A 26501-nucleotide genomic window follows, 5' to 3' on the forward strand; every position below is an offset into this window, starting at 1 on the left:
AAGTCACCCTCCTTGCCTGGTCTTTGTAGACCTCATGAAATTGGTTACTTCCACTTTTCTTATGCTGCCTCCACAATGCCCTTTTTCTCTGTATTGCATGCTTAATCTCTTTATTCATCCATCTCACACCTACCTTATTTAACCTTCTCACCCATGGTATACATTTAGACATTGCATCTACTAAATATTTTTTGAAAATCCCCCAAGCTGCATTGATCTCTTTTCCAGCTAACTCCTCATTCCATGCTACACCTGCAAGCTGTCTCCTGAGCTCTTCATAATCACCCCCCCCCCTTGTAGTTCCACATATACCCTTTTTTCACAGGGGTCCTTGCACTGCTGGCAACCACCCAAGTAATCACCTCATGGTCACTTTCACCAATTGGTGGATGATTTGATACCTCATTGATAATTACATCCTCCAATGAGATGACCAAATCCAAGACCCTTAATCCTCTTGTGCCCTCTGTTACATACTGTCTGAGGTAGTTATCCCTCAAAAACTCAAGAAACTCATTTTCTTTACTTCCAGTTGCTATCTCTTCATTCCAGTCTATATTGCCATAATTAAAATCACCCATAACGATCACCGTTTTCTTATTTGCTTGGCTTATTTGACTATACATTTCACTATCACCACTATCCACATTACCAGGTCTATAACAACATCCCACCAAGTATTTGATTCTATTCACCTCTATCTCACACCATACTGCCTCAAAACCACTGGCCCCATTTCCCTCTTGCATCTCTACCTTGTATGGACATAACTCTTTCTCTATCATGTCAGGATATATGTGATGTCAGGATGTCATCCTCATCTAACCATGTCTCACTTATTCCGACAATCTCTGGGTGCACAGACGCAATTAGTGCAACCATTTCATCTGCCTTGTTTCTTATACTTCTAGCATTGGTATACAAACACAACAACTCATTTCTGGATCTACAGCTAGTTCCACTAATACCACTCACTTGATGTGATCTCTCCATGCTGGACTGGGGCCATTTCCCTTTCTGCTTCTTCATTTTAGAACCCTTTGCAATTCCATCTGTTTCCTTTTGATCCCTGATCATCCCATTACTTTCCTGCCTACACATGCTCTCACCTCCTCTTGGAGCATCCACCTTTCTCACGCTGTGTATCCCTGTCCACCCTGAGCCTCCCCGTTTCCCTGCTCCTCTTGCACACCCATTCTCTCATTTTCTATACTCATACCACTCACTTCCCCATTCATTTCCACTTCTTCAATCTCTCCTGTCTTACTCTCCTGCTCTTCCACATCACTCCCCTCTCGATCTGATTCATTCTCTCTATTCACTTCTCCACTTTCCAGCAGCAGTCTCTCCAAGCGACTCACACCATAACCACTCAAATGCAGTCCATCGCTCCCATACAGCTCACTTCGTCCCTCAAACTCATTCCACACATTAACAAACTGTACTCCCATCTCCTCACACATTTCAGCCAGAATATCATTCATAATCCTTGCTCTCCGCCTCATTTCACCACAATCATAGCTAGGCAACACACTGACTACCCTTCCTGTCACACTATTCTCCTTTATCTTTCCAAGCAGTCTCCTGACATTCATTTTGACATGCTCTTTGTTCTCTCTCAAATCATTTGTACCAATTAATACAATTAACTCTTTTGCTCGTTCCCGCCTCATATTCAATGCCTCAATCACTCTACTCATTTTACTGCCTGGAAAACATACCTTGTGCATTTTATCCTTTAGCACACCTTTAATAATGGAGTCGCCATACAACGCCACTCGCTCATCTTTTGTTAACTCTTTCACGCCATCATGATTTATTTTAATAGTTTTGACCTGAATTCTCTTAATTTCATTCGCATCCATTTCATTTCTTGCTTCATCCAATCCAATTCACCTTCCGAACCTCGCGACACATTCTCTCTATCATTAAATCTTTCTAACTTTCTAACTCTCGACCCCCTCTTCTCACTTTCCCTCTCATTCAGCCTTCTTTGTTTCCGTACTTTCGGTCAAACATACGTCCAACTTTCACTATCATTCTTCTCACTTTCACTCTCACATATCTTTCTTTGTTTCCGTACTTTCGGACTAACATGCGTCCAACGTTCGCTATCATCTTCTCACTTTTACTGTCATTCATCTTTCATTGGTTCAGTACTTTCATTCCAACATGCGTCCAACTTTCGCCATCAGTCATTCTTTTTTCGCTATCATTCATTCTTTCGATTTTTTTTTACTTGCAATTTCTGCATCACGCCATTTCTACTTTCATTCGTTCTCTCAATTTCGTTTCTTTCCGCCTCACTTTCGTCCCTTTTAACATCCGTTACGGTTGTCAAATTGCTCTTTTTCTTTTTTCCTGATTTTTTAACATTTTTTTTGCCTGTCTTTCTCACCATCCTTCTCTTTCAAACATGCACTCGCGACACAATCGGTACTAGCAATTTCTGTCATCAACTTCATATTCGCATTCATCAATTCCTCATTCAGGTCACATTTGCACACACCCTTCTTCCATCCGCACTAAATATCCACAAATCATTTATGTAATCGAAGGAATACATATAACAGACCTCACTTAACGAAACGACTGAAATCCAAATTAAAATCATGGAATGACAATGCCGCCGCCATTTTTTTTTTTTTTTCTCTGCAGGTTACTAGGTCTATTATTAACGATTTCGTATTTAGTTTAAGCAAGAAAAAAAAACCCACACTAATAATATCGGTAGCGTACAACGTTTACAGCCCCTCTTACTTAAACAATTATGCAAATATACTTAATTATTCCTAGTAAAACTTATCTGAATCAGGAGCTCTTCAAAACACGTCCGTAGCACTTGACCCACTAGCGCCCTCTCCAAGTATGGAGGTATAAGAGTCTTATAGTAGGTGCATTGCATAGTTCAGAAGGTCTGAAGAGAGGGACGAATACCAGATGATTAGAGTAGAACTCTCATAGTACCCATATTAAAAAAGGCAATAAACTTGAATGCGAGAATTACAGAGGTATTTGCCTACTGAGTGTTCCTGGTAAGATTTATGCAAGTATACTTGAGAAATGGTTGAGAAGGATTATGGAAGAGGAAGTTTGGTGAAGAACAAGCAGGACGATGCCAAATAGAGGCTGTCAGGATCAGATTTTCACTTTAAGATTCAAATAGTTGACATCATGGGAATAAAACAAAGATCTGTATTGAAGTTTTGTAGATCTGGAAAAGGTATATGATGACAAGGTGCTAAGGTTTCACATTAAATCTGATGCTGGCAAAGGATGCACATTATTCCCTCTGTTATTCATTATCTATATTGATCACATGAAGGAAAGCATTATTAAACCTGATATCAAAATGGAAGATGTTAATCTCAGCTTTACTCTATGCAGATGATATTATACTTCTAAATAAATCCACTACAAGTCTGCAAGATTCCCTGACTAAATTTAATAACTGTTGTAATAGATTTGGTATGAAGGTCAGCAATAACAAGTCAAAGATAATGAAAATAGGCAGAATCATTGAAAATATCAGCTGTATTGTGAATGGAGAACCTGTGGAACAAGTAAAACATTTCAGCTACTTAGGCACGATTTTTAGTGAAGATGGTAAATTCAATATAGAAATAGACAACAGAATCAGCAAAGCTGGTATGGTGGGAAGTAAACTGAATAAATTCATATGGAATAAGAGAGAAATTAGTCGGAACACTAAATTAACTATATACAAGACAGTGTTCAAACCAATTTTAACTTATGGATCCGAGAGCTGGGTCAGAAGTAAAAACACTTGACCAAAGACTAGAGACCACAGATATGAGAGTTCTGAGAAAGATTAGAGGCATGAACAGATGGCATCAGTGGCAATATTGTATTAAAAACGAAGATATTAGGAAAGAACTTAACATTGTTAGCATTCAGAATGTGTTAGCAGAGCTAATCTCAGGTGGATTGATACAGAAAAAAGTGCCTCAGAAGATAGAAATATAAGATCTGATAATGTTGGAGTCGACAAATAACAGATTGATTTGGAGGAAAATTGTAGATAGGAAGTTAGTAATGATGTCAATTTTTCATGTAGTACTATCATATCCTGTACACCCCTTGAGGGTACATATCTGGAATTTGATGATCATGATGACGAGCAGATGACCAATTTATTTCCCAGTGCTCTGCAAAAATGTGGGAAGTAAGACCATTATTATCTAGCTTTTTGTATTCAGTGTCACTCAGGTTTTCTTTTTTATGGATTTCAAAATTTCTTCCATTTTGATCAATGGTGACAGGCTTTCTGCATGAACAAAAATTTTTGCATAAAATGGGGTATTTTTGGAAGGAAGATGTCTTTTGAAGAACATAAATTCTGCAGGATAAAAACTGGTGTGAAAGTAGTTCTGATAACTTGTTTTAAAATTTGAGATATACATCTAGAAATTCTGTTCAAGGCAAGGAAATGAAACCATTATATTCAACTTCAGTGATCATATATATATATATATGTTTTTCAGAGAACAATAATTGGTTTAACCTTTCTACCGGCCATGGTGGATGAAACAGGGAGACCAAATTGCACTTCTTATCCATGTTATTCAACGGGTGTTACAGAATCGTATCTAGATTTTGCTGAATCTATAGACACCATGGCCGGTTGGGATGTTAATACCAAATAGCAATTCTGAAGAAATTGCTAGTACAAAAGGTCAAGTTCCATTCTCTTTTTTATCTCATTATTTTAATGATGTCTGTAGCTAAATTTTTTTAAGTTGTGATAATTCATACCATTTGTTGTGATGATGAAATGAGTTGGCATTATCTTCTCATATGAGTTAGTTTCCTGTAGATGTCTATAGAATAGACATTCCTCCATCTTCTGTTTTGCTAATTTACATCCAAAAATGGAAGTAATTTGTTTCAAACTAGAGTGCAAAACTGGATTTTTGGATGATGATAATTATTTGGGAAACAGACAAAAGTATTTATTATTTTAGAATACGTATCTAAATAACAAACATATCACCTAAATATTGCCACTCTATGTATGCTTTTAAAGTGGTTTGTTATAAAGCTTTTTCCTTAAGTTTTCCATGTATGAATTAGTGCCTGAAGGCAATAGTAGGGAGACCATAGCTAGACTATATTTCTTAATATAAATTTTACCTTTCCGAGTGAAGAAGAATGACTGAAGATTAAGTTCTCTCTTATTCTATACACATTTATTCAAATGGCTTCCAACCATAACAACTTTGCTTATTTTGTTATCTATTTCAATATTTAATTTTGCAATTTTCAAAAAAAAAAATGTGCCCAAATGGTATCAATATGTTCATATAGGTACTCCATTGAATGCAAATAAGGTTTTTCATGTTCCTGACTAATTTCATAGTTTTTGTCTTTTTATTAATAATATTAATACAAAATTTGTTATAGAAGTTATTCAGTTTAGTTAACGTTCACTACCATTTGCCTAATGTATAAACTTGCTGCTGGTTACCAATAGGTTGTTAATATTTTCTCTTTAAAAATATATAACTGTTAATTTCTAAAGGAAGATGTACAAAATCATAATTTATCATTATGAATCTTTTTACAATTGTTTATGTTAGTATATTATTAGTTTTGCTTTCGTAACATTACAGTTGGCACTTGCGATGTGCCCGTTATTGTATTATTATTGTTAAAACGAATTTAAAAGCATTTGAGATTTGATATACTTAGTACATTCTGATACTTGTAATAATTTCAGTCTTCTTTATTGTAATTCATATTTGTTAAGTGTTGAGATAGCTTCTGTTCTTTGTGAAGACATTCTCTTGACACAAATGAAGACAACGTGTCATCCATTATTATGTAACTTCTCGCTTGCAATTTACATGAAGTGCACATGCTCACTGAGGAGATTGATGGGTGATTGACAGCTGACAGAGAGAACATTTGGCACCATGGTAACAAAGGAAACAAGTAGAGAGAAAATGTAAATTTAAGAATTGCAACCAGAGAATTTTGTTCTTAGAAAGTTCTTAAGAAATAGTGATAGTTTGGGAGAATGTTAATAGAATATTCCAAAAAGAAATCATAGCATTGTGAATCTTTAAACTGCAAGAGTTGAGACTGTTAACAAGTGTTTAGTAAATAAATAAGATGTTGGAATTGACATTCAAATTCAATGTTTGAGAAAATGCTGAGTCTATTGGCAAAAACCATTGGAATTAGTAAAAATCTGAAACTGTAAAGTGGCTTAACATGAAGAGCTCTACTTAGATATGTTGTTTATGAAGTAGTAGAAGAAACTTCTTTCACGAAAATGTTGTAGCATATTTTTAATATTTTAATAATAATAATAATTTTTTAATAATAATGTTGTAATTGAAATTTGAAATTCTGGAAACATCTGGACACTGAATGTCCAGATGTTTACATCACTGACACACACACACACACACAAATAACGCACCGCACTAGCTTCTTACTTTCCATTAAATTTGGTAATTTTCTTTAATAATCCATTAAAATAATGTTTTACCCTTCCAGTACTCTAGTGACTACAGCATGATCAGGCCTCTTTAACATACTATGCAATTCCTGTGACAATTTCAAAGCTGCTGCTCTAACTAAACGAGTAGATTTCTGTCCAAGCCTGTGGAAGAAAATAATTTATACAGCATCTATCTTTACAAATATTTCCACTTTAAAATTAATTTATATTTACTTTTTTGACAAATTATTAAACAGATGTTTAGCTGCTAATGTACAATATAAATAATTTTAAGGTGAACTAAAAATGCACTAAAGTGAAATTGATATATTTTTTTTATATGGAATTGAAAAAATACTGAATGATTTCTAAACAATAATATGCTTGATAGGAATTTCAACTGGAAGTATATTTAGGATTTTCTTTCTGTACCTAACAGAAGATAACTTGCATTTAACTTTTCTACAAATACATTATCAGATGCTTCAAAAGGAAAGTATAATAAACCAATAAATTCATTTCATTGATATAATCGCTGAAGAGGGGAGGATTAACTGTGTTCTTCTACCAGGATCTTGGCCGACTAGCCATCAGTCATGCTTGTAGCATGTTGAGCACAATTAAGCCTGGGATGGCAACTTACAACATGATCAAAAAGCCTGATGGAACTGATATAGATGGCAGTGCCAGTATTTCGGTGAAGTCTGGAGGGCCATACCCAGAAAGTCTTAGTATTATGCCTCCACGTGGATCTCCCGGGAAACATGGTGTTGTAATGAGACATGGCAAAGTTGATACTGAGCAAAGAGCTGGCAGAAAGCTATAAAATTCATCTCCCAAGATGTTATGTGGACAATGTGGGAGATTAGATACAACCCCTCCACTACAATGCCAAGCAGAAGAAAGAAAGGCCGCACATGACCAAAATGGGCAAACACTGGATCTGAATAAAATTCCTCCAACTATATGACTACCCCGATTGAAACCATTTATGGAGGCCAGAGCATGATGCAGTGAGGAAACTTTCCCAAATAATAAGCATACTGGAATAGCCCAAAGAATTCATAAATATAATAGTAATCAATGCAGTCTGCTTTTCCTTTATATAGGAACATTAATTGTCGAACACTTAAAGAAGAGGAAGATCTTACCATCTTACAGCAAGAACTAAAACATATTAAATTGGACATCATAAGAAAAGTACGCAGGCAGGATGAACATTTAACAAAACTAAAAAAATGGAGACTACTTATACTATTATGGGAAACCTAGAGGACAATATGGAGTAGGATTTCAAATTAAGAAAACAATTACACATCTTATAAAAGAATTTAATTATCAGATGAAAGAATAATAGAAATCACACTTAAAATAAACTCCAAACTTAAAATCAGGATCATCCAAATATATGTTCCCCTCATTCCACACTGATGAAGAGATAAAAGCATTTTATGCCTCACTGCAGCACACGCTAGACAAAAAAAAAAAAAAAAAAAAAAAAAAAAAAAAAGCAATCAAAACTTGACTATAGTAATGTAGTAATGGGCGATTTCAATGTCAAAGTAAGTCATCCCTCTCACCAAATAGAAAAATTCTCCATCAGTAACAAGAGTTTCTTCATTTGGACATGGAGAAGTCCAAATGAAGAAATAAAAAATGAAACAGATAATATACTGTGTATATAACTTGCAATGAGGGAGATCGTACGGTTGTGAGTGATACATAGGGCGAAGCGGCAGCTGGAGCGATTGCAAAATTGTTTACCCAGCACATCAGCTAACAGCAAGAAGCAAATGTGTGATAAGAAAAATCAGAGTATGATTGTGGAGTGTAAGAAAAATGAAGGAGCGAGTGTTGTACAGTGATTCATTAGTCAGAGGTGTAATAGATGAGAGTTTGACAAAATCATACTTACCAGGTGCGAAAATTAAGGATGTAAGTGAATCTATTAGAGAGCAAAAACAGAGGGTGAAAGAAATGATAGTAGTGGCAGGAACGAATGATTTAAGAGAAAAAATTGCTATGAGAGAGGACTTGAAGGAATTACTAGAGATAGCAAAAGAAAAGAGTGAGAGAGTTTAAGAGAGTGAGTCTGTTGCTGCAGTATGACAGAGAAGAGTTGAGAAGGAGGGCCATAATTGCAAACGACTCAATGCGCAGGTTATGCAGGAGGAGTGGTGTGGAGTTTGTGGATATGTGGAGTGAGTTTGATGGGTGAAAGGATTTATACAAGATGGATGGTTTGCATCTGAATGAATTTGGTGTGCAGAGATTGGAAAAAGTGTTGTTGAATGAAGTGAAAGTGGATGTGCAGAATTAGGGAAACTAGAGTTATTAAGGGGGGGGGGATATGCAGACATCAGGGAGGGCATGGAGATATGCCCGAGCTAGTACGAAGGACAACAAATCAGAATGGGATAGTTAGTATAAGGCATCAAGATGGGGGTGGGATTAACAGACTTCTGCATTTCATGTATACTAATGCCAGGAGTATTAGGAACAAGAAGGAAGAATTTTTGGCCTTGGTTGGCCCTTCCTGGCCACAGGTTATTGGCATTAGTGAAACATGGCTGACAGAAGATGATATAGCTAGTGCGATAGAATGTGAAAGATATAGTGTGTTCAGGAGGGACAGAGAGAATAAAATGGGGGGAGGAGTGTTATTGATGATAGCTGAAGAACTGCAGCCAAGGAGAATAGAAGATGAACTGCAGGATACAGAAAAGAGCACATTTGAGCACAGAAGAACAAAATATACAGTTGGGTGCTGCTATAGACCAGGTGATGGAATAGATGATGGAGATAGTATGCATAATCGAATAGATGCAATGAGTGGAAGGAGGGTAATTATTATGGGGGATTTCAACTATGGTAACATTGATTAGGAGGAGGAGAGAACACATGGGAGGAAGGAACTGGATTTTATGCAGTTATTAAGGGATAATTATCTGAAACAGCATGTAAAGAAAAACACTAGGAGTTCGAGAGTACTTGACCTAGTAATTGCATCTGAGAATTTGACTGTAATGAATATGACCACATTGCCACCAACTGGTGAGAGTGATCATAAGGTCTTGACCTAGGTGGCTAAACGTGTGGAATTTTCAATCAAGGCAGGATACATGTGGAATTACTGGGCTGGTAAGTATGACAAGCTTAGGAGATTGCTTGGTTCAGTGCATTGGCATGTAAAACAGCAAGGGCTAGATGTTGATAGTGCATGGAAGGTGGTTAAGGAGCGTTTGCAGGAGGTAATGGCTGACTGTATACCTAGAGTCCGAATAGTAAATCAAGTAGGGGTTAAATGGATGAATAACATCATTAAGCTTGAGCTGCAAAAAAAGAAACAACTTGTGGAGGGAATTTAAGGAGAAAGGTGACCTGCAGGCACATGGACGGTATAAAGCCCAGGCTAGAAGGGTAACAAGTGTGGTAAGAAAAGCAAAAGCAGATTATGAAAGGGAATTCCATGCAAGCTAAAGAGAATCCCAAACAGTTTTTTTGATATGCTGCAATTAAAAAAAAAAAATATATATATATATATATGGTAGAATGATTTTAAGGAATGCCGATGGTAGGGAGATAACCAAATTAGTTGATATAGTGGAATTACTGAGCGAGCAGTTTTTTTGCAAGAGAATATCATTCAGGTGGTGATATTGCAAGAATGAAAGAACCAATAGCTTATATGGGAATTGTGGTGAATGAAGGTGGAGGTGAATAGTCTATTACAAAACCTTAATGTGAATACATCTGTGGGATTGGATGGTATACCAGCTCATGCCGTATGTGAAGAGGCTAAAGAATTGTCACTGCCCTTGACCATTTTGTTTAATTTGAGTCTCAGGTCTGGGTTAGTCCCAAGGGGGTGGAAAGTGGGGGAAAATAGTTCCACTGCATAATGGAGGTTCCACAACTGCTGTTGCAAATTACCGACCAATCAGCATATCAGGAGTTGGCAAGGTCTTGGAGAAAGTAATCAAGAGAAAAATACAGGAATGGATAGATGATAACGGGATACTGTATGGGGGACAGCATGGTTTTGAGAAGGGTAGATCATGCCTCACTAACTTGCTCATGTTTTATAACACAGTGATGGCTGAGCTGGATAAGGGTAATGGGTTTACAGTCATACTGGTGGACCTTGTTAAGGCCTTTGACAGGATACCACATAGAATTCTAATCAGTAAACTGCAGCATATGGAGATGGATAGGAGGGTGGTTAATGGAGAGATATCAGAGAGTAGTTTATTCAGGAGTAGAGTCCAAAAGACGGCCTGTGACTAGTGGTGTGCCGCAGGGTTCTGTTTTTGGACCACTACTATTTAATTTGTTCATTAATGATATAGGAAAGGATCTGAGAGGAACTGTTCATTTGTTTGCTGATGATGCAAAGTTGTGTAGAGCAATAGTGAATGCACATAATGTCAAAATTTTGCAGGATGATTTGGATAGATTGGAGGACTGGGCTATGGGGAATGGATGTCAATTTAATGTGGCAAAAATGAAAGGTTATGCATTTTGGGGTGAAAAGATTAGCAGCAGTATACCATATTGGTGGAACTGTACTCCAGGAGATTGACAAGGCCAGGGATTTGGAAGTGTTGGTGGATAGGGAGTTGAAATTTTGGGGGCACATTGCAAAAGTGGCTAAATCAGCTCATCAAATCACTTGGTTACTAAAGAATAATTTGACGAGCAGAGACAAGCAAGTTATCATTTCTCTGTATCGAGCCTTGATAAGACTCCATCTTGACTACTGTGCTGTGCCCAGATTTGGGCGCCAAGGTTTCTTCTTGATGGGGTGGAGAGGATCCAGAGGCGAATGACCAAGATGATAGCAGGTCTATGGAATGAACCTTATGAGAACAGGTTGAAGATTTGTGGGTTGCAGAAATTGGTTGATAGGCAGAAAAGGGGTGATATGATTGAGACATTCAAATTACTGAAGGGTTTCTATAAGATTAATTCAAAGGATATTTTTGAGATCAGGACTGGTGGTGGGAGCACTAGGGGCTATCCATGGAAACTGGGCAAGAGTGTGGTTAGTAAGGGTGTTAGAGCTAGGTTTTTTGCTTGGAGAGTGGTAAATGAGTGGAATAAGCTGCCAGAGTATGTTGTGGGTGCTGTGAAAGTGAGTGAGTTCAAGAAAAAGTATGATTGATATTGTGTGAATGTTGATTAGTTGTTCTTGACATGTTGTTAGGGTCTACCTCGATGAGTCTAAGGACTCCTTGGAGCCGACCGTAATAATAATAATAATAATAAAGAAATAGTCCAAGCTACCTCAGTACTAAATCAAGTAAAAACAGTAAGTTACCAGTGACTGGTGAGAGCCAAAATTTAAATAAATCCCAAATTGGAAAGAATAATATGGCTAAACGACAAAAAATCCAGAAGTTCTGATTTAAAATCTATTGAAAACAAGAAGACGGATTATGAAGAAAAACTCAATAAAAAAAACTATACTTAATAAACATATTTCAAGAAGACATAAACAAAATAAGCAGCAAAAACCTAACGAAAGTAATAATCTCAGTAGCCAACAAAATTCAAAAGCAGCAGACAACAAAAAGACCATAAATTCTCAGAGGAAACCTTAAAACTACTAAAAAAAAGATATGGAATATGAAACAAGACAAAAACTTAACTTCTAAAACAGAATATGCAGAACTACGCAAAACAATTAGGAAAAAGATGAGAAATTAAATAAGATATTATAACACTACAAAAAAAAAAAAAAAAACCAATTGAAAACAACAAAAATATGAAAATACTAAGAAAACATTTATCATTTGTTAAAAGTCAAATAACTGCAATAAAAGATAAGAATGGAACCACAATAAGGAACCAAGAGCAAATCCTAAGCAGACTAGAAGAATTTTATAAAGAATTCTATAGTGATCCTTCGATAGTTAAATCAAATATAAATAACATTTATTCTTTATTTAAATATTTAAATAACATATTTTATTTTAAATACATTTTTACATATTTTATTTAAATAACATTTAAATAGAAATTTAAATGAAATTTTTCCAGAAATAATACCTATCAAATATAAATAACTCTTCCCCATCACATACGGAATTCATCACCCCAATCACTTCAGTTGAAATAAAACAAGCATTAAAACTATTCAAATCAAGTGGATATTGAATCCAACATTATTTCAAAGCCAAATAAAGAAACTATAAGAGTTTCAGAGAAACTGCACGAGTTTCATGCCGAATATATAAATAGAAACTATAAAAGTTTCGGCAGATTTAAGCGCAAGCAAACCTTTCATGACATAGGCAACTCGTAGTAAAGGTGGGGTAAGCTCTGATCACTAGCCTTAGTATTTTCCCATAATGTAAAACACATCTCCTAGGATATATATGATGTTATACATTATGGGGGGGGGGGGCACTACCCAGAAATATTTCGACCTTTGTTGAGGTCTCATCAGTGAGTAGGCAGACCCGAATTGTAAATACTTAGATTGTAGTGATGCAGAGGTTATACTTTACCATATGAATTGCCAAGAGGTGTCACATCACAAAAGGCACCAAGAATTACTGAAATAGAGAGCCAAAAGGCTTCACTTCGGTGATGTAAAATTATTCAAATTAAGTGGATATTAAATCCAACATTATTTCAAAGCCTAATAGAGAGACTACATGAGTTTCATGCCGAATATATAGATAGAAACTCTAAAAGTTTCAGCGGATCCAAGCATCGCCGAAGTGAAACCTTTTGGCTCTCTATTTCAGTAATCATTAAAACAAATGAAAAATGGATAATGTCCTGGTGAAGACTTAATTCACGTAGAATTATTAAACAGGAAGGAAGCAACATAATTCACCATGTCACAAACTTACTAAATCTATGCCTAGAAGAGGGGGAAGATACCAGAAAACAGGAAAAATGCTATTCTGATATTGTTATTTAAAAAAGGAGACAAAGAAGTAAAGAACTATAGAACCAATTAGTACTCTCTCTCTCTAATCTGTACAAAATTCTCACAAAAGTAATAACAAACAAGTTAACCCCTCTTCTAGATTCAAATCAACCAGCAGAACAAGCAAGATTCTGTAAAAGCTTTAACACAATTGATCATATTCATGCAGTAAGACAAATCATAGAAAAAGCAGAAGAAAACCAATTGCCTCTCTATTTAGCCTTTATTGATTATGAAAAAGCATTCGATTCCATCAAAACTAATGCAATAATCAAAGCATCCCAGAATCAAGGAGTTCATGGAGAATATATGGACCTCCTCCAGGAAATATATCGCACTACAACAGCAACAATCCAACTTCACACAAGTAGCAATAAAATATCAACTGAAAAAAAAGTGTTCGACAAGGAGACTCTCTCTATCACCCAACATCTTTACAGCAGTCCTTCAAGAAATATTTAATAATATAAACTGGACAAACCTTGGTATAAAAATTAATAACAGAAACTTAACACACCTAAGATATGCGGATGATATAATTTTTGCAAACACTCCAGAAGATCTTAATATAATGATAGAAGACCTATATCATAAAAGCAGAAAAGTCGGTCTAAAAATAAACAGAGAAAAAACTAATATCATGTTTAATCATTTTGTAACACCAAAAAACATAATCATAGAAAACAATTTCTTGGAAAGGGTCTCTTCATATACATACGTAGGTCATCTCATTGATCTAACTGTGGACTCCAAAAGGAAATAAATAGAAGAGTTCAACTTGCCTGGAGTGCATTCAGAAAATTGAAAAGCATTTTTCAAAACAATGCTGTCCCACTCTGTTTAAAAAGGGAGATATTTAACCAGTGTATACTTCCAGTCAATCACATATGGTTGTGAAACTTGGTCTCTAACAAAAACACTGACAAATAAACTAGCAACAACTCCAAGAAAAATGGAGAGACTGATGCTAGGCATCACATTAAACGATAAGAAGTGAAACACCTGAAAGAAGCCAGACTCGTATCACTAACATCATTCTTCACCACAAATGACTAAAATGGAAATAGGTCAGACATCTATAGAAGAGAAGATCAGCGATGGACAAACATGCTAACGAACTGGATTCCAAAAAAAGGGAAATGAGGCTAAGGATGTCCTAAAAGAAGGCGGAGTGATGAAATGTCAAATTTTGTTGGGAAAAACTGGTCAACTATTGCCAAGAATAGAGAAAGGTGGAAGCCTTCGTCTGGTAGTGGACAGAAAAATGGCTGAAAAGAAGATGAAGAATCACTGAAACAAATTAATTGTTGCATTTGAAACTATTTTATGCTTTAATTTTTTTTTTTTTTCAAGTAAAGCTTACCCATGAAAGATTGCAAACATATCAGACTTTAGCAGTGTAAGTGAGCTAAGGCTTTACAGATTTATTTAAATAAATCTGTAAACCCCACTTCACAGGCCAGACATAATACCTTTTTTCAATGGACTTCAGTTTCTGGTACATAGGGAAGTAGTCTCACAGAAACTGATGATAATCATTAACTGCCTGAAAACATACACAAAGATTCATCCCTACAGTGTGATCAAATCGATCATAGCCCATAAGTTGGATATGGTGATGTTATCTACTTGATCAACCAGGGTGGCATACTGGAAGCAGAAACACTCCTTTTAAGCTATATGGTTACAAAGCAGTTATTCTAGTTTTTAATTTCTGGACCATCCAGAAAAGAAAAATTAATGTAGTTGAAAGAAAGAAAACTGTCCATATAGATGGATACAAAAATTGTTATTCCATCTCTCAATACTGCTATTGAGAGGTGGAATAACAATGAATGAAATCTTTAAGATTATATAAAAGCCAATTTACTGCAATCCTTTAAGACAAAAGAGAATAATGCAAACTGTTTCCTATACCATAATCAAACCAGAAGATATCGCTCCTCAGTTACAAATCATTGCTGAGTCATGAGGGAGTTGAGGTGAGCCATAATTTTATGAAGTACAAAATTACAAGGGCTCAATTATTATTATTATTTATATGGGTACTGCTTGGAGTCAAAAGACTCATTGTGGGAGACCCACACTATCCATTAATATAATACACATCATACACCTCCTTATTTACTGTTGGGGTGCACACAACCATCTCTGGCAATCCATTCTACTCATTCACCACTTGCCAAGTAAAGAACCTACTTCCACACCCTTACTAATCTAACCACACTCTTAGACAACTTCCAAGTGTGACTTCTTGTTTTCCTCTTACTCCTCATGTATTGAAAAATTTCTTTTGTGTTAATCTTATACAATCCCTTTAGTAACTTATAAATTTCTATCGTATCTTCTCTCTGCCTTTCAGCAACCAACATATCTTCAGTCTATCCTCATAGGACACATTCCACAGACCTGTCATGAGTTTGGTCACTCATATCTGAATTCTCTCCACCACCTCCTGATCTGCAAGAAATGCAGGTGACCAAATATGTGCACAGTAGCCAACATGTGACTGAATCATAACTATATAAAGAAGGATAATAACCTCCCTATCTTTACTTGTGAATGTGTTCTTCAACATAAAATAATCCTCTGAACTATTTTGTCAACTCTTGAAATATGTCCTTCCTCTGAATTTCAAGTCTCTATCTACAATCACCCCCAGATCCCAAGCCTCATCAATTTTCTGTAATCTAGTACCATCAATATGATATGAAGCATTATTATTATTATTATTGCTGCATAGGTACCTCCACCATGGAGTCCAAAAACTCATCTTGAGAGACCCAAACTATCAGCACAATATCTCTCATATCCTCCTCGAAATCATTATCAGACAAAGAATTCACAACTGACTCAGGCAACCAATTCCATTCATTCACTACTCTCCAAGTGAAAAATCTGGTCCTGATGCTGTTGCTGACCACACTCTTACCAACTTCCAGGAATGACCTCTTGTTCCACTCTCTCTAGCCAAATGCTGAAACTTGTCCTCTGCATCAAATCATATAAAATCTTTTAAGTAACTTAAATGTTTCTATCATATCTTCCCTTTATTGCCTATCAACCTGCTTTTGCAATCAACAAACATTCAATCTATCCTCACAGGGAGTATTCCACAGAAAACTCATTATCTTGGTTATGCATATCATTTCTCATTTCTATGTTTTATTTATATTTCACTTTGTTTTCAAGGAATTTTCTTTTATTCACTGATGATCAGTATACGCTTTGAACAATTTCTCATCATTATCGGAATTATCTGCTCTTTTGTGAATTATAAGTTTTCATTATATAAGTTTTTTTTTTTTTCATTCTGTTTGTAGCTCTTCTGTCTTATCAATAATAGAAATCTCACATATTCTAGAATTTTGTTGGAGATCAACAGATGCAGTCCACTTCTTATAACACATAGAAGGATTCATTTTTATCCAGAGAATTGATGAATTTTTACTCACTAAGTCTGTTCTTACTGAACGGTAGAATAATGATGTTATTATAGTGTGAAAAACATTCAGTTCTGGCATTCAACAGACACTATACTGCAGAAGCAAGAAAAACAAGTACTTTTACTGTGTTACTGAGTACAGTACAGAGACATTTAGCTACGTAATATATTCAGCCATAATTAATGTTATCAGACACAAATGGAATGATACTTAATAATGAAAAACACTTCTCTCCCACACAGACATTATGCTGTGTGCACAGCATCTAACTAAATATATTTGTCCTAACATTTTCTTTCAAATTTTCAGTTGCAGACAATATGTGTAACCGCTGCTTATATTGCAGTCATTCAGTACAGAAGAATACCAATTTATATAAAGCAAATAAAGATGCAAATGCATTTATATAACTTGAAATCAGTTCAAGCTGTATCTGAGAATTTCAATTTCATTAAGATGTTTCACAAATGCTAATTTTACAAAATTCTGTACAACTAACATGTTGTATAAGCTTTGTCAAAATGTGACTGCCTGATGTGGAAGTAGCATATATATGATAAAGTTAGTTCCCGCCAGTGGTTTACACACACACACACACACACACACACACACACACACACACACACACACACACACACACACACACACACATGTGGACACTACCCAGCTGAAATGTGTTAACTTGCAAAAATATTGATATCCTTTTTAGTTCAATGTTTTCCTTTCACAGTATTAGGATTAGTGGTCTGCTGTTCTCACACCTTTTCTTTTTCTCTTTAGCAATCTTCCTCTATTTTTTTCCCCTTTTGGTTTAGTTGAGCATTTTTTTTTAAAGTTTATTTGGTGACATTCTATTCAAATTTTGAATCCATTCATTTCTATCATTACTACTATTACCTGGAGGAAGCAATATCATACTATGTACCCAAGGTCAGGAGGAGTAAATCAGGTAAGAGGGATGAGTAATGTCATTAAGCATCAGCTGTAAAAAAAATGGTTCTGCAAAGGGTAGGTCATGCCTTAGTAATCTATTAACTTTTTATAATAGAAATATTAGAAAATGTTTTGGAGGGTGATGTGTAAGGAGCAAGGTGGCCAGCTAACTCATGAACATTACAAGGATCACATGAACAGTAAGAAAGGTGACAGCATGGTAAAGGAAGGGAAAATCAGATTATGAGAAGAAATTAGTTGAAGAGGCAAAAGGAAATCCCAAACAGTGTTTTCATTATGTGGCAAGTAGGAAGAAGAAGAATGATTATGGAAGCATAACTTTAATGCATCGCTTAGCATAGTTTTAATATTCAGCCATTTTGGAGTATCAATATGTTGCCAATAACTGCATAGCGATCTGTGTGTAAATGTAAACTTTTGTAAAACTCAGATTCTTGTAACAAATAGGTGTTCAGAAGTGAGTGATTTTTTTACGTTCCTCCAGCCAGCTGTTGAGGCTGTTCACTATCCCAAGCAACTTGGGTTAGTGAACAAGAGAAGGCTGATCATTATGGGTAATTTTAATTATGGCAGTACAGATTGGAATGAAGAGATGAATGTTTTTTGATGAGACGTAGTCTTCTGTGTGTTGGGTCTGATTCTAGTGTGCAGTAAGTTATTATCATCTAATAGATTATTTATTTACAAGATGTATTATTAGACATTTGTAACACCTATAGCATTCCTTTTATCTGCTTTTATGATTATGATGCTGTTGTTGCAACATATGAAAAAATAGAAAGTTAGCACTCCCCTTCATAAGGATGGTCTGGCCTCTGGGCTTAATACATATAAGGATAAGGCACTGGTATTTAATTTGTGGCATCTAACCAATTTTTTTTGATATCAGAAAGAAATGAGCAACAGAATTAGTGGTGGTCATGGTAGGAACAAATGATTTAGTTGGACATAAGAAGAATGTAAGGATGAATATTACTGAAAAGAGTGCAGGATAACAGTATAGTAGGAAAAGTGGGTCAGTATGTTGCTGAGGTATGACAATAATGAGTTGAGACAGAGAGTGAAAATCATGAGTGACATGCTGGTAGAGTTATATGAGAAGAAGAGAGTGCAGTTTGTAGATTTGTGGCATGTATTTGAGTGAAGAATGGCTTTGTACAAAAGAGTTTGACTACATTTGGATAACTTTGGTGTGAATGAACTGGAGAAACTGTTGCTAGAAGGAAGTGCAGTAAGTGATGTGAGCAAGAGATTATTTCCTCTGAGATGAAGTGTGTGTGTGTGTGTGGGGGGGGTAGTTGACACTGAGGTGATATATAGAATAACTGGTGATAAAGGTGACTGACTGGGCAAGGGAAGGTGAAATAGGGAAAAATCACAATTAACAGGTAGCTTGGATTGGACTTGGATTGGTTATATACACTTAAAAGTGAACCTGCTGGATTTCTTTACAAATGCCAGGAGCATCAGAAATAAGGGAGATGCAACTGTTTCATTGAATGAGTTTATTTATCCAAAAATTGTTGCAATAAGTAAAACATGGTTGAATGAGAATATCCTGATAGGAATAGAAATGGAAGGGTACAATGTGTTTTGTGAAGATAGAAAGGACAAGAAGGAAATAGTGCCAATGGTTTTGAGGCAGTGTGGTATGAGGTGGAGGTTGATAGGAAGAGATATTTAGTTGGATGGTCGGATGTTACTATATGTCAGAGAATGTGGAAGGTGGTGACGAAGAAATGCATAAGCAACTTGGGTTAGTGAACAAGAGAAGACTGATCATTATGGGTTTTTTTAATTATGGCAGTACAGATTGGAATGAAGAGAAGTATATGGGAATAAGAAAAATGAATTTCTTGAGAGAGAATTATCTTGGGTAGTATGTAAAGGAGGGCACATGAGGATCGAGAGTTTTAGATCTGATCATTTCATGACTCGATGTGATAGTGGATGGGATTTCACACTTCCCTCCAACGTGTGATAGTGATTTTGAAGTGATCACCTGGGTTTTGGCTAACCAAATGAAGACTTTTATGAGGAGAGGATATATGTGGAATTACAAAGCTGGTGATTATGAAATGCTTGGGAGACAAGTTTTTTTTTTTTTTTATGTTGGGCCCATATATGAGAGATTGGCTAGTCAACCTATAGTACATTAGTACTGTATGTGGGTAGTGGGTTGGGAAAGGACAAACTTGTTTATATTTGATTTAAAAGCCTGTATGTTGTATTCCTCGGGAAATATGTCAGGGGAAGACTGTTCCACAGTAGCAGGGATGAAGGAGGAGGAAAAGAAACTTGTTCTGTGGGTTTCAAGGCGTACTGTGAAAGGATGTTGGGCAGCAGCTGTATGTGTTCCAAAGGGCTTAGTACAGAGCAGGGGAATTATTGATGCTGTTTCAGATGAACATTTCCCATGGAAATATTTATAGAATATACAAATTGCAGGGACAAAACGTCTATGTGAAAGTGAGGGGAGTGAGTTGGTAAGAGATGGATCATTTATCAGTCTAATTGCTCTCCTCTGTATTGAGTCAAGCATTTTGAAGAAGCTTTTAGGAGTCCCCACTCCAAATGTGAGAGCAGTATTCGATAACTGGTTGGATTTGTGATTTGTATAAGGTTAATAGCTGTTTTGAGATGAAGTAATGTCTTGAGCGAAAGAGAAAACCTAGTTTTTTGGAAGCTGAGGATGCAATGATTGTGATGTGTTTATGCCAGGAGAGGCTTGATGTCAGGATAATTCTGAGAAGAGAAATCTCATCTTGTACGGGAATTTTGAGTGTTATCAAAAATAATGCTGGGAAAAAATGATTATTTTTTGTGAGAAATAAGACAGAATTGAGTTTTACTAGCGTTGAAGTTGACGAGGTTATCTGAGCCCCACTGGAGGATGGCTTGGAGGTCAGAATTAAGGGCAGTGGTGGCTGATGTTCTGTGGGTTGAAGTGAGTTGTGTAGAGTAGGGTTTGTCAAATGAAAGGGAAGAGAGCAATGTGCTGTCACCTGCAAAACCGTGCATTGGTTGGAGGCCAACTGAAGTAGGTCATTGATATACAGAAAGAAGAGGATCGGTGAGAGAACTGAACCTTGTGGGAACCCCAGCATTAGTTGGATAGTGAGAGGATAGGGAGCCGTCTGCCATCTCACACATAGTGTGCGTCCAGACAGGAAGCTGGCAATTCATCTGCAGAAGTCCTGAGACAGTCCAAATGATGGCAGTTTGCTTAGTAAGCCTTTGTGCCAGACCGGGTCAAAGGCTTTAGAGATATCAAGTGCAACCACTTGGATTCGCCAAATTTCTCCATGGCATTTGTTAGCGATGGGTGATGTATGAGAGTAGATCTCCTGTTGATCGGCATCGACGGGATCCGTACTGGTGGTTACTTAATAGCTGGGTACCATCAAGGTAGAGTAGGAGTTGAGAGTTTAGTTTTCTCCATCACTTTGGATAGGACCGAAGTGAGTGAGATAGGGCGGCAGTTAGATGGCAGTGACTTGTCACCCTTTTTAGGAACGGGTTGAATATAGGGTAGTCTCCAAGTTTTGGGATATACCATAGTTTTCGATAGATAACGCTCACCCCCAACATTTTCATCACTCCTTTTGATGTATAGATAACACGCATGTGCCAACTTGTGGTAGAATTAGGAAGTACAGACAGAGGACGGAGGAATTCTTTAAAAGCATGCGAGTTGCTAGTAGCAGTGGTTGATTTTTTTAATCAACCACTCCAAATTTTACAATTTTCACATTATTGGGAAGCAATGAGATTACTACGACTAACAATTGAAAGATAGGTGTACATTTTTTGTATTTTATGAAGTTACATTATTCCATACATCATTCACATGGTCAGCCTGGTGGCTTTGCACTTCGTAACCATATTTCTGGGGAAGGAGTGTCCTGGGTTCAATTCCCATCGCCGAGGTGAGGAGCTTAAGGATCTTCCTCAGCCATAGCCAAGTTAGCTGGTCTTGGGCGTGGACAGCAAGGTTCCCCCCCCCAGTTTATCTGGGGTTTTTCATCCTACAAGCAGGCAAACCGGCCCCGTGAACACACACAGATCTACAGCCATAAATACTTAACCCCCCATGAGAGGGCTCAACACGCCCCAATAGGGTCGGGGGAGGAAACTCCATATGAATAAATAAATAAAATTCCGTACATCCCGTTTTAAAATATTTCATGAAGTAAATCATTATTTGTTTATATTTTGTAATTAGATCTGAATTACCTATGGAAGACAGAATACATCTTGAAGAAAATCCTACACAGTGCAGTTCAAGCTTGAAGTGGTAGAAATAGCAAAGGAAAAAGGGAATCGTGAAGCTGGCAGATTGTTTAGTGTTGGAGAAAGTAGTGTTCGTGAATGGTGAAAGGCTGAAACAGTCCTTAAATGTTTACATACGAGGAAACGTGCAATGAAGTTTAGAAGGTGATGGGGCCAACCATAGGAAAAAAACTGTTTGATTGGGTTGTTAGTGAAAGAGCTAGTGGTATTATGAAAATATCTACTATCCGTGTGTTGCAGGAATCGAAAAGAATTGTGTAAAATGATAATATAAAGGATTTCAAGGCCTACCCATCTTGGATTTTTGGATTTATGAAGAGAAACAATTTACGTGTGTGCTCCTCCACTAGTGTTGGACAAAATATGCCGTGTAACTGGGAAGAGAAAGTAGCTAAATTTTGTTTGTTTCTGAAAGAAAACTTGTATGGGGTTGATGCTTGTCACCTTGGGAATATGGATGAGGTTCCCGTAAGTTTTGTCATGCCTAGTTCTAGGACTGTAAATCTGAAGGGAACAAAAGAGGTTTCAGTTGTTACATAAGGACACGAAAAGTCTAACTTTACTGTGGTTCTTTGCGTAACTGCAGATGGTTCCAAACTGCCACCGATGGTGATTTTCAAAAAGAAAGACTGTTCCAAAAGGTTGTGATTCCAAAGATATTATTGTTACTGCTAATGATAAAGGTTGGATAAATTCCGAGGTTATGAAATTTTGGTTGGAGAATGTGTGGCGAAAGAGAAAAATGGCACTTTTCAACCCAAAATCCTTGTTACTGTTGAATTCGTGTAGGGCACACACGACAGAAGAAGTTAAAACAATTGTAAGTAAGTATTCCAAATTGGTCGTCATTCCAAGTGGTTTAACAAAGTGGGAGCACGGGCTAAGCGGGAACACCGGACGATGAATGGCATCCATGAATATAACAAAACAGGGCAGATGAAAAGAATCATATAAAGATATAGTTACATGGAATATAGAAAGTTGGGCTGCTGTAAGTGAAAACTGTGTTAGAAATGGTTTCATTAAAGCACAACGTAATGCAGTGGTGTCTGGTGACAATGATTATGAAGCTGAAGAAATACCATTAAATTGCATTAAAAATGAAATTTTTAATGCAACTGATTCTTTCAATATTGAGTCTGATGAAGAATTTTTTTGGATTTGAATAGTGTAATGTTCAATAAATATTAAGTAATACTTCTACCTCTCATACCTTTACAATTTACCTCTCATACCTTTCAAATGTATACCGCGCATGTTCATTTTTAACGAATTTAGACTTTTTTGTAATAGCCTTCAAAGGAATGCAGAGAACCAACCAGGGCTTCTGACCTAATGACCAATTCTCACCTTCTCGTGGTGCACCCTGTACGGTATCTACCTGGATACTGAACGAATGAGGATGGGCTGGCAATTTGGGATTTAGCCAACCAAATTGCATTCTTATTAGCTTAAATCAAAATACAAAATGATGGTACAACACATGACAGAATTTCATGCCGGCTGGGGCATCACCCAGTTAAACAAGAGCTCCCGTTGTTTTTGCCAGGGAACCAGGGTGAACAGCAAAACGTAAGCTACTAGAGCAAATCTGAAAACACACCCCAACTCAACATCACCAGAGTTCAAGATCGGTACTATCAACATAAGAAGCCTGAATGGCAAAGAAATGGAGCTAGCTGAGGAATTGGATAAGTACCAGATCGACAGAATCGGGCTCACTGAAACAAAAAAGACAAAAACTGGTGAGATCTTTCTGAGCAATAAATACAAAATGTTATATTCAGGCAATGAGAATCAAGGAAAAGAAGGAGTAGCCATAGTATTCAACACTAAATACGAGACTAATCTTCTTGAATGGCAGGCAGTGTCAAGTAGAGTGATTTTGGCAAATATCAGAATGGGGAACTGGACAATGAGACTTATTTGTGCCTATGGTCCCACAGAAGGTTCTACTAAGGTAGAAGTGGAGGAATTTTTTGACGCTCTAGAGAAAGCTACTAACACAATGAAAAAGGAAAAGTTGGTCCTTGTTGGAGATCTAAATAGCAGAGTAGGAAGTGATTGTCAGATACACAAAAATGTTTTGGGAAAATTTAGAGAAAAGAGCAAAGCTAATAATAATGGCAAATATCTGTTGGATTTCTGCTTATGACATGGACTGGTTATTACTAACACCATGTTCCAACATAAAAATGGGCACAAATTCACATGGAGAGAAGAGGCAAGGAATAAGAAGTCGCATTGACTATGTTATTGTTGATAGTGATGTTTTCTCCCTGGTGCAGGACACCAGAGTGTACACAGGATTTGAAATTGGAAGTGATCACTGTTTAGTCTTGAGCAGGATAAAATTGAATTTCATATTGAAAAGAATGAAATGTAAGAAAGTTTTATAAAGTGAATAAAAGTCGAGCAGCTTTCAGATGTGAACTGTAGACTAAAATACACAAAGATTATTGAAGAAAAAATGAAAGAGTTTGAGATCAGCAACCAAACCTTGAAGATTCAGTGACAAGTCTTGAAGAAAGCACTGATTGATTCAGCCAGAGAGGCATGTGATGAGGTTGTCTGCAAGGATACAAAAATCAGAACTCCATGGTGGACACAGAAAGTTAAAGAGGCAGTGAAGGAAAAGAAGAAAGCATATCAAACATTCCTGGCAAATAAGTCAGCTTGTGCTCTTCGAGAATACAGACACAAATGTAAGAAAGCTAAATACTGTGTAAAACTATGTAAAGAAAAGTCATGGAAGAACTTTGGCAAGAACATAGAAAATAAATATCAAGAAGGTGATAAGATATTCTGGAAGTTGCAAGCGTCCTGCTTTTTGCCTGTTCGAATTCTGTTTTAGAAGCATTGACAATTTTCTCGCATCTGTTTTGGAATTCAGTCTAGGCACTAAAGGAGGATGGGGTTCTTGATTTGAGCCATTGTAGTATGTCTGATTTTTTATTTGATGTGGTATGCCTGATTTTCAAACTATACAAATGTTAGCCAGTTTGAAGCTATAGCACAGAATGAGGAGTTAAGTCGGAAAGAAATAAATGCTACTTAGGAACTGATGAAGAGACGTTTAACAGTATTAATATATGAATAAGTTCTGACAGTCAAATGACTGAATAAAGTATATGTCAAATGGAGGATGAATGAACTCTTGAAGAAGAAGAAGGCAGCACTCTGGAGGCAGCACAAGATAAATAATGGTAATCATTAGCTGAACAAAGAGTATAAAGCACAGGCCAGGACAGAGACTTAATTGGTAAGGACAGCAAAAGTACAGTATAAGCAGAAATTAGCAAATCAGGCAAAAAAAAAAACCAAAAAAACATAGGGAGTTTTTTGACATGCGGTAAGTAGAAGGAAGAATGATTCTGGCACAAGATGATGTTAACGGATGAAAGTGGTTGAGATATTCAGTGAACAATTCATTAGGATATTTCATCCTCAGTGTGAATTAGGAGAAGCTGAAGTGTAGAGAATGAAATGAGAGAAGTTATCAATAAGACCTGATGACATCACCATGTGTCTTAAGGGAATGTTCCAGGAAGTTAGTATCAGCCTTGGCCTACTTGTTTAACAAGAGTCTTATAACAGCACAAGTCCCAAAGGAGTGGAAGGTAGGTAAAATTGTTCTGCTTCACAAAGGTGGAAATAATGTTAAGGTTACAAAATATAGGTCTATCTGGAGTTGTAGTTAAGGTACTGGAGAGGTTGGTGAGAGCTAGGATACAATTGTGGATTGATAAGAAAGGTATTCTTTGTGGTTGTCAGTACTGGTTTATTAAAGGGATGTTGTGTTTTTCCAATTTGCTTATGTACTATAGCAAGGTGATAAATGTATTGGACAAGGGAGATACATATACAATGGTATACTTAGATGTTGCAAAGTATTTCGCAGATTGCCAAACAAGAAGTTGGCAACTAAACTGGAACAGATGGGATTAGATAATAGTTGACAGAGTTGGATAGGAAATTGGCTCTCAGATAGGTATTAGCAAGTTGTGTATAGGGATGCAGTAACCTGGAAGAGGAAAGTCACCCCTGGTGTGTGCTTCAGGGATTTGTTTTGAAGGCCATTGTTATTTAACTTGTATATTAATGATATTGGAATGAGTTTAACTGGTGATATACAACTGCTTGCAGATGATGCAAAACTGGGGAGAGTGATGAGAAATCAAGCAGATGTGACCTTACAGGAGTACTTTAATAGACTGTATGAGCAGGCATATGGAACTGTGAGTTCAATGTTACAAAGTGTAAGGTCATGAAATATGGTAGGCAACAATGAGATACAAACTATACACTTAGTAGGAAAATTTTGGAGGAAGCTAAGGAGACAGAAGACCTTGGAGTGGTGGTGAACAAGGATCTGAAGTTCAGAGGTCATTACACA

The 26501-nt window shown here is 36.6% G+C and overlaps 1 protein-coding gene and 1 non-coding gene across 3 annotated transcripts in view; one reads left to right on the plus strand and one right to left on the minus strand.

Moving 5' to 3' along the window:
• Positions 1-26501, minus strand: part of fliI (FLII actin remodeling protein) — a 437463-nt gene that overhangs the window by 156278 nt on the left and 254684 nt on the right. For both annotated transcript variants that reach the window (XM_090398141.1, XM_090398140.1), the window contains exon 21: positions 6518-6631. In XM_090398141.1, the coding sequence (XP_090254267.1) occupies positions 6518-6631 (114 nt within the window). The remainder of the gene's footprint in view (positions 1-6517; positions 6632-26501) is intronic.
• Positions 18572-18693, plus strand: LOC150103077 (U6atac minor spliceosomal RNA). Its single transcript, XR_016548894.1, has one exon. It is a non-coding gene; the product is annotated as a U6atac minor spliceosomal RNA (small nuclear RNA).

The sequence above is a fragment of the Typopeltis vanoorti genome, chromosome 9 (assembly GCF_054136105.1).
Source record: "Typopeltis vanoorti isolate ZY-2024b chromosome 9, IOZ_Tvanoo_1.0, whole genome shotgun sequence".
NCBI lineage: Eukaryota > Metazoa > Arthropoda > Arachnida > Uropygi > Thelyphonidae > Typopeltis > Typopeltis vanoorti.